The 14,285-nt window shown below is 44.5% G+C and overlaps 1 protein-coding gene across 15 annotated transcripts in view; it reads left to right on the top strand.

Moving 5' to 3' along the window:
- The first annotated feature begins 303 nt into the window (after window positions 1-303).
- Window positions 304-14,285, top strand: part of ATE1 (arginyltransferase 1) — a 185,873-nt gene continuing 171,891 nt past the window's right edge. For 10 of the 15 annotated variants that reach the window (XM_021943750.2, XM_021943748.2, XM_021943753.2 and 7 more), the window contains exons 1-3: window positions 764-977; window positions 4,190-4,253; window positions 6,097-6,159. In XM_021943750.2, the coding sequence (XP_021799442.1) occupies window positions 872-977; window positions 4,190-4,253; window positions 6,097-6,159 (233 nt within the window). In that variant the 5' untranslated portion in view covers window positions 764-871. Of the gene's footprint in view, window positions 450-757; window positions 978-4,189; window positions 4,254-6,096; window positions 6,160-14,285 lie in introns of those variants that run through there. The other 5 variants (XM_021943749.2, XM_009215509.2, XM_021943759.2 and 2 more) reach the window with 3 other exon arrangements.

Raw genomic sequence — 14,285 nt, forward strand, 5'->3', positions numbered from 1 at the left:
TTTCAATCCGGACCCGCCAGAAATCACTTTGGGATAATCACAACCTCCGGTCCTCAGTTTCCTTATGGTGGCTAGGGGCGGCCTGAGAGGGTACCTTTCAATCCGGACCCGCTGGAAATGACTTTGGGATAATCACAACCTCCTGTCCTCAGTTTCCTTACCTGTGAAATGGGGCTGATAACGCATAGCTGTGGGAAGCACTGGCCCAAACGCAGGGCTTGGGGGCACGACCACGATCCCCGCCCTCGGGTCCCCGCGCCAGGCCTCGCTCTCCACCCCTCCCGCCGCGGGCCCCCGCGCTTCGCGGAGGTCGGCCCCGGGCGCCGAGAGGCGTGGTCGGCCCAAGCGGACCCTCGCGGCGGCCATGGCGTCGGTGGTGGAATACAAGGGCCTCAGGGCCGGCTACCACTGCGGTTACTGCGACTCCAAGGAGGGCAAAGCGTCCTGCGGTGAGTGTTCTCGACGCCCGAGCTAGCGCTGCCGCTTCGCGCCCAACCCCTGGCGCGCCCGCCGCGCCCGGACAGGCCCTCGGCGAGGGCAAGAGCGGACTCGCGCCCCGACTCCCGCTTCCCTTCCCCTCTCAACGCTCCCCATCCTGTTTCCCTTCCCGCTCCGTCTCTCCGCCTCACCCTCACTGACGACGGCGGCCCCTTACGGAGAAGGAACGGAAATAATGGAAAGCTGCCCTCGGTCAAGATGGCGCGGCCGGCGTCAGCTCCAAGAGGCGCCGGGCCGGCCGGGCCTGCGGGCGCCCGAGTGGCTTCGCGTGAGCCTCGGGGGCTCCCGGGCGGCGCGCTGCATTGTGGGGTGGCGGTGGCGGCGGCGGCTGCGACGCTGAGCCGGGCGCCTGAGCGTTCGCGGGGCCGAGGCCATGGCTTTCTGGGCTGGGGGTTCGCCCAGCATCGTGGACTATTTCCCCAGCGAGGACTTCTACCGCTGCGGCTACTGCAAGAACGAGTCGGGCAGCCGCTCCAATGGTGAGCGAGCCGGGCCGGCGGGCGTGGGAAGCCGGGCGCCCGGGTCTCGGGATCCCGGGGTCCCCCAGCGAGGACGCGAGGGGGCCGGAGCCCCTGGGCGGCCCCAGTGCCACGGCCGAGACGAAGGGGGGCACCCTCGGGAGGGCTGCGGCGCCAGCTTAACGGGGCAGCTTCGCGGTGCCTGTTCTGCAGGAAAGTCCCCACCAGTGCCCAGACCCTCGAAATCGTTGTGGTCTCCCCAGAGTCGGGAGACGGACACCCGTCTGGGGTAGATTGTGTGAGGTGAAGGACGGCGCGCAGTGCCAGGGAATGCCCCAGAGCCGTAGTTAATGGCCGGGGCGGATCGGTGGGTGCTGCAGTGGGAGCGTCCCGGGAGCGAGGACGAGACGCGGTGCAGAAGGAGCTGTGGGTGTGCACACAGGTGCCGGTCTTGTGTGAATCAGACGTCCCTGGACGAATGTACAGGATGAGCCCCTTGCATCTCTGGGTTTAAAAAAAAAAAAGACAAGAAACTGGTGACCGCGGTCGCTACCGGCGAGAGATTGTCCTGATCTGTTTGAAATTTTTACCATTTGCTTATGTGCCGTGTGTTTCCTCCACCCACCCCGACGACAGCAAAGCCAGCCCACAAGTTTGTTTGGTTTTTCCATCGTGATTCAGATTTCTTGGGGGGAGATTCGTTGTTGGTAAACAAAACATCGTGTTTATTTCTTCTCTTACCATGCATTGGCCAATATAGAATGTCCAATCTATTATTTTAGTAGAACAGTCTAGCTTTGTGGAAAACGAGATTTGCATGAAAACACACAGGCATTTTCCATGAAAAAGGTATAAGTGGGGAATAATTTGGTCGATAACGGTGTGTGCATTTACTCCTTCATTAAAAGTGTTTATTAAGTGCTTCTTGTGGGCAGCGGTCTTGTGTAGACAGTTATGCAATCATTAGAAGTGAGGATTATGAAGACTAAATGGAAAAATGCTTCCAGTTTGGAGCTAAACGGAGGAAATCAACAGGATGCAAATGACTTATGCGACATGATTACAGTTCTGAAAGGAAGAAGGCCCGGAAGCACACCAAATAGTGACAGTGGTAATACGGCCTTAGAGTGATATGGATTTCTACTTTCTTTTTTTCAGAATTTTTGTATTTTGGCTATAATATTTATAAAATCAATAAGTTACATTAAACGTGCCTAAAATTAATGTTTTAATAGGTCATTACTTATTTTTTCCCAGTAATTGTGGTAAGAGGAAATTGGCTAACATAAATGTCTTGTGTTTCACATTTTGTCGAAGAAACCTGCCTGCAGCCTTTCCATCAAGAGAAAATAATAATCAATTTCTAGTATCTCGATTTTAATTTTAATACTGTTTATTATGGGGCATCTACTTACTTGGTAGGTGAGTTTTATTTTTTTATTTACAGATGATGAAATTGAGGCTCATTGGGTAACTCCTTAGTGTCAGTGAGTGCCTGCCAGGTTTCCGGATATTTCTGTTGGACTCCAGTGTCATGCTTTTCCCACTATATCCTGCTCTATCAAGCCTGTCTCTATCTTTACATATCTCTGATGTGATTTACTGTTTACAAAAGGGAAAAATCCATTTATTTATTTATGTATTTATTTATTTATTTTGAGACGGAGTTTCACTTTTGTTGCCCAGCCTGGAGTACAGTGGCGTGATCTAGGCTCACCGCGACTGCTGCCTCCCAGGTTAAAGGGATTCTCCTGCCTCAGCCTCCCGAGTAGCTGTGATTACAGGTGTCTGCCACCACGCCCAGCTACTTTTTTTGTATTTTTAGTGGAGACGGGTTTCACCATATTGGCCAGGCTTGGTCTTGATCTCCTGACCTCAGGTGACCCACCCACCTCGGCCTCCCAAAGTGCTGGGATTACAGACATGAGCCACCGTAAGCGGCCCATTTCTTTTTTAACTTCAGTTTTTTTTTTTTTGTTTGTTTGTTTTTTAAAGAGACAGGGTTTTGCTCCTTCGCTCAGGCTGGAGTGCAGTGGTGCGTTCATGGCTTACTGCAGCCTCAAATCTCGAATTCCTGGCCTCAAGCCTTCTCCCACCTCAGCCTCCCAAGTAGCTGGGAGCATAGGCACAGGCCACAAAGCCTGATTAATTATTATCATTATTTATTTTTTGTGGAAAAGGAGACTTGCTGTGTTGCCCAGGCTGGTCTTGAACTCTTGACCTCAAGTTATCTTCCACGTTGGCCTTCCAAAGTGTTGGGATTATAGGCTTGAGCCACCATCTCATGAAGCCTTAACTTTAGTTCTGATATGCCTTTAAATGTTTCCTCATAGACTTCGTTTTTTTCCGTGGTTGTGTAATTATTCCATCATGTCGACAACATCATAGCCCCTGTAATCATCTTCCTGTTCCTTGGCATTTGAGCTACTTTTAGTTCTTACACTTAGAAGGAATATTGTTACATGCTTTTCTCCAATTTTTAATGTTCAAGACTGTACCGTAAATATATACCTATATATAAATCAGGAGAACTAATAAGTACAAAACATTCTGTTAAGTTTTCTGAAGAGACCAGTATGTTAAATCATTGGGGATATTATTAAACTTTGAAGGTCTGATGCAGTTGAATTGCAGTGAGGACCTAAATTTATGATGTCATAGAGACTATTGACTAATTCTCAAATAAATATAATGACTTTGATGTGTTTTATTGAATTAAAGTATATATAATGTCATTTTTTATTTGTGCTGTATGTATGCCAAACTAACAGATGTGAAGTATGTACAAACTTTTCATTTATCCAATATGACAATTTGAGTGTTTTGGAATTTTAACCTAAACACTCTTTTTCTTTTTTTTTTTGAGACGGAATCTTACTCCGTTGCCAGGGCTGGAGTGCAGTGGCATGATCTCGGCTCACTGCAATCTCCACCTCCCAGGTTCATGTGATTCTCCTGCCTCAGCCTCCTTAGTAGCTGGGATTACAGGCACCTGCCACTATACCCAGCTAAATTTTTGTATTTTTAGTAGAGACGGGGTTTCACCATGTTGGCCAGGCTGGTCTCGAACTCCTGACCTCGTGATTTGCCTGCCTCGGCCTCCCAAAGTGCTGGGATTACAGGCATGAGCCACCATGCCCAGCCAAACACTCCTATTTTAAAAAAATCACACTTTGAATTTAAAAAAGAAAAATGTTACCGTGCCGTAATTAACACACTACTTATTTTTTCAGGCATGTGGGCACATTCCATGACAGTACAGGATTATCAGGATCTCATAGACCGAGGATGGCGAAGGTAAAGCTTCCAGATACAAAGAGACTTCCTACGGTTACTCAGGTTCTTGAAAAATACAGCATGCCTTTAAAATGCTTTCCTGTTGTTGGAAAGAGGTTTAAGAAAATTTTTATTATATTCTTTGTGTAGTGATTTTTTTCTCTTTTAAAAAACTTTATTAGAAAAATGTCAAATATCTATAAAAGCAGAGAGTGCATTAGAATGCACCTCAGGTACCTATCACTAAGCTTCAGCAGTTATTAACATTCTGCCAATAATGTTTGATTCTCCTGCTCATCCTTTTAATAATTTAACAGCAAATTGCATCAGTAGGTTATTATGACATTTTTCCTATCAATAGATTGGCAGTAAGTATGTGTCTCTAAGAGAGGTCTTTTTTTCTTTTTAACTTATCCACAATGCTATATCTCACCTTACAAAATTAATAAAAATTCTTCGATGTTACCTGTTACCTACTTTTTATTAGATTTTCTAGATTGTCTCAAAAATGTCTTCTTTAACAGTTAGTTTATTTGAATAAGGATTTCCTTAAAGTCTGCACATGGCCTGTTTTGAGTAGTTATTTTTATGTGGATGATTTTTAAGTAACTCTCAGGTAAAGTTCCTTGTGTAAATATAAGTAATAGTAAATACAATATGCTAATACTCGCCAAAGACGCGGGATTGGGAGCACCAGCTGAAACATCACAACTTTCCTTAAACTTAATAATGAGATTCAAAAGGTAGACTTAGGTCAGATTTTAAAGGGCTTTGTATGCCATGATAAGGAACTTTTTTTTCTTTTTTAGAGACGAGGTCTCACTCTGTTGCCCAGGCTAGAGTACAGTGGCATCATCATAGCTCACTGTAACCCCGAATTCCCACACTCAAGTGATCCTCTTACCTCAGCCTCTGCACTTTCTAGGACTACTGGTGTGCCTCACAACACCTGGCTAATTTTTCAGTTTTTTGTAAGATCTTGCTTTGTTGCCCATGCTGGTCTCGACCACCTGGTTGCAAGTGTTCTTCCAGCTTAGCTTTTCAAAGTGTTGGGATTATAGGTATGAACGTATAATGCCTGGCCAGAACTTTTAAAAGGTAGAAGGCAGTCATAGAAGGATTTTATGGTAAGAGAAATGTGATGGAATTTGTTTTAGAAAAGATTGTTCAAATGGCTGAGAGGTATTTGAGGGGGTGGTCAGAGAGGCAGGAAGATGAGTTCAGAGGTTATTGCGCTATCTAGATGTGCGATGATGAGGACTGTCACCTTAGTGGCAATGGTGATAGAGAAGAGGGGACAATTAAAGATAGGGTTTAAAGTGGGGGAAAGCTTGCTGGCAGGATATAGAGGTGAATTCCAGGGAGGAGTCTAAAATGACTCCCAGCTTTCTGACTTGAGAACAGAATGAACAGTTCCGTTACTACCATAGACCTGGAATGCATGGAAAGAACCGGCTTGGTTTTGGGTACTCTGTGCTGGTGCATGTGGAATACCCAAATGTGGTTGTTACAGGCAGCACATATATGAGTCCCACAGCATCGTGGGCATTTCTCTCATTCCCCTCGTGGTATTGAGGATTGGTGGCAGGTAAAGGCAGAGCAGGAGTGGCAGATGCTGGTGAGAGGGTAACTGAGATGATTGACCTTGGGGGACTCAAGTAAAGCTTTGGGAAATAAAAGGCAGAGTTCTAAAGTTTGGTACATGCACTTTGAAGATTATTTGGCTTATGAATAGTACTTAAACCTACATACATTTCTACAATATTGATTAGATTTTTTACACTTAATTTAATGCTCCTGTGCTAGGCTGTTTTGGTACAAGTGAAAAATATATGACATTAACAAACTGTTTTTATAATTTTAGAAGTGGAAAATATGTGTACAAACCTGTCATGAATCAAACATGTTGTCCTCAGTACACAATAAGGTAAGAATTTTAATTAGCCGAAAGAGGATTTATAATGTGAAGATTGTGTATAATTTTTTAGTATTCTCTTGTGCTTTTTTAATGTTTATTTCCGCTCTAGGTAGATGTCCTTTAAAAGGAAGAGTAAATGATTTATGTCTTCTCTTCATACTGATGCTGTATTTATGTGCTGATCAGTAGTTTTTAGTAATACTCTTTGATTGGTTCAGATATAAATATGATGTGAAAAAAATACCCTCTTAATTTAGCAGTCTTGTCAATGAATGCCAGGAAATACTGGGAAAATGTTGGTAAATATTCACATTTCTTTTGGATGTTAAATATTATAGGACTTAGCTTAGGATTTTCTACATTCTGGTATATTGCTTGACACAGTGCTTGTGTTCAAGCAATACTACAGGCTCCTATGAATTACTTGGTAGGCTCATGTTCCCATGTTGTGGGATTCGGGAGGACGAGAGAGACCTGGGGTTAAAACAGGAGAATCTTTATTGAGTACACTCAGGCCCATCTGACTCAATGTCCAAAAGACTGGGCCCGGAACAAAGACTTTTATACACACTTCACAAAAGGGCGTGGGCTAGCTTGAAGCAAGCTTACAGTGGCGTGAAAGCAGGGATACAGAGGCAGGACAAACTCAGGATTACACATGACCATTGCCAAGCAACCCAGATGTCCGTGATCTAGGCTTGCCTGGCCTTATCCCATAATCTTCACTATGGTGCCCAGGCAGCTGTAGTTCAGGCCTACTCAGGCTTCTCATGACATTTGTTGTACTTCTCAGATAAAACAGAATACTTGAAGTCACTGGTTACAGAGAACAGGAATTTATAAACTCATTCCATAAAACAAAGGAAAATTTGTTTTTTCTTCTCCCTATGTCCAGTGCTGGGAGAATCTCCAGAGCACATTAGATAATATTATCAAGGCTTTTCCTGGATCTGGGCTGTGCCTGTTGCTGCCTCTGGGACAAGTCAACCTAATACAGGAAAGCTTATTTATCTTTCTTTTTACTTTTATTTTTCTTTAATTTCCTGCCTCACTCACTTATAAGTGGGAGCTAAATCTTGGGTGCTTGGACATAAAGATGGCAAAAGTAGAAGCCGGAGACTGCTAGAGGAGGAGGGAGGGCGCGAGCTAAAGATTGAAAAACCAACTTGGGTATGACGATCAGTACCTGGGTGATGGGATCATCCATATTGCAAACCTCAGCATCATGCAATATATCCAGGTCACCAGCCTGTACCTGTACCCCCTGAATCTAAAGTAAAAGTTGAAAAAAAATTAATTGGAAGGGAGAGGGCTTAAATTTAATCTGCCACCTGCACTTAGAGTTCAGTTTTTTTTTTTTTTTTTTTTTTTTTTTTTTGAGACGGAGTCTCGTACTGCCGCCTGGGCTAGAGTGCAGTGGCGTCATCTCGGCCCACTGCAACCTCTGCCTCCTGGGTTCGAGTGACTCTCCTGCCTCAGCCTCCGGAGTAGCTGGGATTACAGTTGCCTGCCACCACGCCCGGCTAATTTTTTGTATTTTTAGTAGAGATGGAGTTTCACTATGTTGGCCAGGCTGGTCTTGAACTACTGACCTCATGATCCACCCGCCTCTGCCTCCCAAAGTGCTGGTATTACAGGCGTGAGCCACTGCGCCCAGCCCGGAGTCCAGTTAATTGGAAGGGAGAGGGCTTAAATTTAATCTGCCACCTGCACTTAGAGTTCAGTTTAAGTTTCTTAAATGGGAAACTTAAACCAAAGTCTGTTTTCCTACAGAGTCTTTGTTGGATTTTTTAATAATCTTTTGGATTTTCCATGTATCTTCTCACCTCACCCTAACACAGAAGAATCTTCTCTCTTACTCTGTTTATAAGGTCATCATCACCTTTTTCTTCTTTTTTCTTTTCTTTTTTGAGACAGGGTCTTGCTCAGGCTGGAATGCAGTAGCACAACGGTGGCTCACTGCAGCCTGCCTGCCAGGCTCAAGTGATCCTCCCACCTCAGCCTCCCAAGTAGCTAGGACTGTACATACCACCAGGCCTGGCAAATTAAATTTTTTTTTTCTTTTTTTTAGTAGAGAAGGGGTCTTGCCGTGTTTCCTAGGCTGATCTCACCATGTTTCCTAGGCAGATCTCGCCACTTTTCCTAGGCTGATCTCCAACTCCGAGCCTCAAAGGAGCCTTCTGCCTCAGCCTTGCAAAGTGCTGGGATTATAGGTGTGAGCTACTGCACCTGAACCTTTTTTTTGATAGAAAATGTGAAAAGTGCATTAACATTTTGAGGTATGTATTTGCCTCCAATTTCAATGTGTATATATACTCATAAAATTAAAAGACAGTTTTACTTTAAGAAATGAAAAATTAAAAATCAAATAGTTTTTTATCCATTACTTTTTTGTTTGGTCCTCAAAGCTATCTCCCTTGGTTGCTCTTAACTTATTTTTGGGTTGCAAACCATTCTGAGAATTTGATGAGAGCCAGCCTCCTGCCCAAAGGCATGTAGACAAAAATATGTAATATTTTGCATATCCTCCCCACCGAGACTGAGTCTTGCTGTGCCGCCCAGGCTGGAGTGCAGTGGTGTGATCTTAGCTCACTGCGGTGTCCACCTCCTGAGTTCTAGCAATGCTCCTGCCTTAGCCACCTGAGTAGCTGGGACTACAGGTACTCGCCACTAGGCCTGGTTAGTTTTTGTATTTTTAGTAGAGACGGGGTTTCACCATGTTGGCCAGGCTAGTCTCAAACTCGTGATCTACCCACCTCAAAGTGCTGGAATTACAGGCGTGAGCCACTATGCCCAGCACATTTTGCCTGTTAATTTTAGGATGATCGAAGACTCCCAAAGGTTCACTGATCCTTGATTAGGAGCCTTCTCTCTCTCTCTTTTTTTTTTTTTTGAGATAGAATCTTGCTCTGTTGCCCAGGCTGGAGTGCAGTGGCTGGCGCTATCTCAGCTCGCTGCAACTTCTGCCTCCCAGGTTCAAGTGATTCTCCTGCCTCAGCCTTCAGACTAGCTGGGATTACAGGCGTGCACCACCACACCTGGCTAATTTTTTTGTTATTTTTAGTAGAGACGGGTTTCGCCATGTTGGCTAAGCTGGTCTCAAACTCCTGACCTCAGGTGATCTGCCTGCCTCAGCCCCCCGAAGTGCTGGTGTGTCCAGAGTTGGATCCTTCTGTTGGGTTCTTGGTCTTGCTGACTTCAAGAATGAAGCCACAGACCTTCACAGTGAGTGTTACAACTCTTAAAGGTGGCGCAGACTCAGTGAGCAGCAGTGAGATTTATTGTGAAGCACGAAAGAACAAAGCTTCCACAGCGTGGAAGGGGACCCGAATGGGTTGCTGCTGCTGGTTGGGGTGGCCAGCTTTTATTTCCTTATTTGTCCCTGCCCATGTCCTGCTGATTGGTCCATTTTACAGAGTGCTGATTGGTCCATTTTTCAAACCTCTAGCTAGGCGCAGAGCGCTGATTGGTGCGTTTTACAAAATCCTCTAGCTAGCTACAGAGTGTCAATTGGTGCATTTTACAATCCTAGCTACAGCGGGCTGATTGGTGCATTTTACAATCCTCTTGTGAGACAGAAAAGTTCTTCAAGTCCCCACCCAACCCAGAAGTCCAGCTGGCTTCACATCTCACTGGGATTACAGGCATGAGCCACCACACTCGGCCAGGAGCCTTCTTTTTTACCTAACTGGCTGTTGGATTGGCAGAGGATGAGAAAAATGGGGTCTGGTTTGCTGACACCATGTCATTACACAAAGAATAGAATGACAGAGTATCTTGTGCTGTCCTCTTTCAGCTTTCGTGGTTATAAAGAGAAGGTATCGTCTAAGGCAGAAGTCATTTGTCTTCAATTAGCAATTTATTGGATTATGGACAGGATTCTATTCATAAGTTTGAAGTTGATTGGCTTAATCTATGATCAGAAAAGGGTGACTTGGAATGGTTAGAGAAAAAAGAATCTAAATTGTGTTTGGTGCCTGTTACATGGAAAGCACTATTCTAAGTATATTGCCTTTATAAAAGGGGATTCAGTTAGCATTGCGAAACAAGTAGTTATGTGATTTTTGCAATTTACCTGGCATCAAATGTTTCCTGAATTGCTTCTCTTTGTAATTTCATTATACATCATCTTCTTTTTGTTTTTTGTTTTTTGAGACAGAATCTTCCTTAGTCGCCCAGGCTGGAGTGCAATGGCGCGATCTCTGCTCACTGCAACCTCTGCCTCCCAGGTTCAAGTGATTCTTCTGCCTCAGCCTCCCGAGTAGCTGGGACTACAGGTGCATGTCACCATGCCCGGCTAATTTTTGTATTTTTAGTGGAGACAGGGTTTCACCATATTGGCCAGGCTGGTCTGGAACTCCTGACCTCAGGATCCGCCTGCCTCAGCCTCCCAAAGTGCTGGGCTTACAGGCGTGAGCCACCAGGCCCAGCCACATCATCTTATGGAGTCATTTTCCATATTTAGTCTTCTGGTTATTTTTACCTTGTATATAACAGTAGTTACAGTGAGAGCTTAGATAAAGGAGAGGGGCTTATAGCTAACAGCTTAGCTTCTTGTTAGTCAGAAGTTAGAGACTCTCTAGTATGAATGTATAAATGAGGATGAACTTTTCTGGCTATGATTTTTTTTTTTAAGTTTTTTATTTTTATCAGAATTACATATGCTCATAAAGTGTCAAGTTGCAATAAAACTTGTTTTAGATTGGCCGGGCGCGGTGGCTCAAGCCTGTAATCCCAGCACTTTGGGAGGCCGAGGCGGGTGGATCATGAGGTCAGGAGATCAAGACCATCCTGGCTAACACGGTGAAACCCCGTCTCTACTAAAAAATACAAAAAACTAGCCGGGCGAGGTGGCGGGCGCCTGTAGTCCCAGCTACTCGGGAGGCTGAGGCAGGAGAATGGCGTAAACCCGGGAGACGGAGCTTGCAGTGAGCTGAGATCCGGCCACTGCACTCCAGCCTGGGTGACAGAGCGAGACTCCGTCTCAAAAAAAAAAAAAAAACTTGTTTTAGAAAAAGCAGTCCCCCAGACCCCCCTTTCCCATTTCCTTTTCCCCCTTGGCAGTCATCTTGAAACATTTTAACTAATTCTTTTGGTTTTTCATCTCCCTGTCTTTAAGCAACATGCTTGTATAATTGTAACACTTGCTTTTTTTTGTTTTTCTGTTTGTTTTCTCCATTATTTCCAGGCTTCTCTCTGTGGAAGATAAGGATTTAGTTTTCTCTTATTCCTGTTACCCTGCCACATTCAAGCTCCTTTTTGTCCCCATCCCCAGCTTTCCATTTAGAAGTCGTGTAATTTTGAGCAGATGTATTCACATCCATTGTAACTGTAAATATACTTCACAACTGAGTCATGGCGGGTACTATGATTACTTTTCCTGCACAAGTTTTTGTTCTCCTTGGAGTTACTAATTACCTTTTTTGTTTGCACAGTCTATATAACTAGGACCAGATTATCTTGAAAATAAACCCCAGTTATGTAAGTTTCTTCTTAGTATGTTTAAATGCACCAAGTGCTATGATCGCTTTTATCTACTTGAGAAAAGTCCCTTGTGGAGCCTTCTGACCTGCTTGATCTGAACAGGGTACCCCTACACCTGAAGCATCACAGTCAGCCTGGGCTTTTTTTTTTTTTTTTTTTTTTTTTGAGTCCGAGTTTTGCTCTTGTCGTCTAGGCTGGAGTGTACTGGCGCAATCTCAGTTCACTGCAACCTCCGCCTCCTGGGCTCAAGTGATTCTCCTGCCGCAGCCTCCTGAGTAGCTGGAATTACAGGCGCCCACCACTATGCCTGGCTAATTTTTGTATTTTTAGTAGAGATGGGGTTTCATCATGTTGACCAGGCTGGTCTCGAACTCCTGACCTGATGTGATCCACCCACCTCGGCCTCCCAAAGTGCAGGGATTATAGGCGTGAGCCACCATGCACGGCCTGGGCTATTCTTTTTACTGTCATCTTGGGGATTTTTTTTTTTTTTTTGAGGTGGAGTCTCGCTCTGTGGCCCAGGCTGGAGTGCAGTGGCGCGATCTCGGCTCACTGCACCGTCTGCCTCCCAGATTCAAGTGATTCGCCTGCCTTAGCCTCCCGAGTAGCTGGGACTATAGGCGTATGCCACCATGCCTGGCTAATTTTTTGTATTTTTAGTAGAGACAGGGTTTCACCGTGTTGGCCAGGATCGTCTCAATCTCCTGACCTCGTGATCCACCCGCCTCAGCCTCCCCAAAGTGCTGGGATTACAAGCGTGAGCCACCGTGCCCGGCCTGGGGATTCTTTTTAGCACCTGAGTTGGAAACCCTTCTGTCTTGGATTATTCCCTTATTTTAGTGAAGCACATCTTCTAATAGAAAAAGTGCATAAGGGGTACATATTTGAGTTCTTGTGTGTCTGCAAACTTTGATTCACTGCTCAAACTTTATTTTAGTTTGGGAGGATACCACTGCTGAGAAGTGCAGTGGTATTCTGATTCTCATACCTTTATCTGAGACGTATTCTTTCTCTTTGGAAGCATTCCTTTTTGTTGTTGTTGTTTGTTTTTTGTTTTTTGAGATGGAGTCTCGCTCTGTTGCCCAGGCTGGAGTGCAGTGGTATGATCTCTGCTCACTACAAGCTCTGCCTCTTGGGTTCACGTCATTCTCCTGCCTCAGCCTCCCAAGTAGCTGGGACTATAGGCGCCCGCCACCACACCCAGCTAATTTTTTGTATTTTTAGTAGAGACGAGTTTCACCGTGTTAGCCAAGATGGTCTCCAAAGATGGTCTCCATCTCCTGACCTTGTGATCTGCCCGCCTCAGCCTCCCAAAGTGCTGGGATTACAGGCATGAGCCACTGTGCCCTGCCGAAGCTTTTCTTTTCATTTCTTTTTCTTTTTTTTTTTTTTTTTTGAGACGGAGTCTCACTCTGTTGCCTAGCCTCTCTTTGGAAGCTTTTCTATCCTCTGTTCTTACATTTCATAGTCAGTTTGGCTGTGTGTCTGTTTTAATCCATCACAGACGAACTGGAGGGGCCCTTCTTATCTGGGGGCTCGTCCCATCTTATCCTTTAGTTCAGGGAAATTTTCTTAAATTTTTTGTTCTATCTTTTCACCTCCATTTTCTTCTTTTTTAAATGCCTTTATTTAGCTTTTGGACCTTTTAAACTGGTCTCTGACTTTACCTTTTGTCTTCAGTTTTTCATCTTTTTTTGCAGAATCTTCTGGGAGGTTTCTTCAACTTTAAGTTTTCAGGTCTTCTACTTAATTTTTACATTTCTCCTGTCATATTTTTACTTCTGAAGGTCTTTTTGTTCTCTGACTCTTGTTTGTTTGTTTAATAACACCTTGTTATTTTATGGCTCTGGTGGCTTAATAAATGAGATCTTTCTAAGGATTTTTTTTAAAAGGTTCTCTTCTTTCTGCCATGGTCTGTGTCCTCCAAGTGACTCTCTCCAGTTTGTTTGGTACCTATCTTTTCAGTGGAGGCTCTCCTCGAGTGTCTGGTGATTAGGACTTTTCAGGGTTCCATTGGAAATTCCATGTCCCTGGTGGGTTTTGTTTTTTGTGGGTCTTGGGTATTTCTCGGCCTTGTGTACTGTGGGTGATCTGGTGGGGCTGTTCTGTTGGGGAATCCCTGATGTTAGTATTTTTAGGTCTGATCATGTTCTGGAGAGAAAGTGTTACATAACCTGCTGCTGTTCTGGAGCTGGATTGATGATCTCAACATGTACTGTGTACACTTTCATTTAAGCCGTTTTCAGTAGTACCCCTGCTTTCAGCTGTGGCTTGCATCCATCCTGTAAGAGGCTCTTTGTTACTCTTTCCTGAAAGTTTGCAGTTTTCTGCTGGGTTGAGTAGGGAGTCGTCTAGTCATCTGCGGGTGGGAGAGGGGATCTGGTGTCTATCCTAACTGCTTCGAAAACGAGACTTTGAAGGGATCTTTCTATTTTTAGACATACTTTCACTCATATTTCCAGAGCTATGAGGTGTCACCAATCCCTTATACTTTTAAGGGTAATATAGAGAAAATTGGCTTTTTGTTTTGTTTTTTTCCACTGTTGACCTAGGATTCAACTTTCTTTGGTCTGTTAAAGCAGCATTGCTTTGTACATCTGTTTTCAAGCTTCTAACACTTCTCTCCTTCTCTTTTTTCTAGTGTTTTATGT

The sequence above is a fragment of the Papio anubis genome, chromosome 11, assembly GCF_008728515.1.
Source record: "Papio anubis isolate 15944 chromosome 11, Panubis1.0, whole genome shotgun sequence".
Lineage (NCBI taxonomy): Eukaryota > Metazoa > Chordata > Mammalia > Primates > Cercopithecidae > Papio > Papio anubis.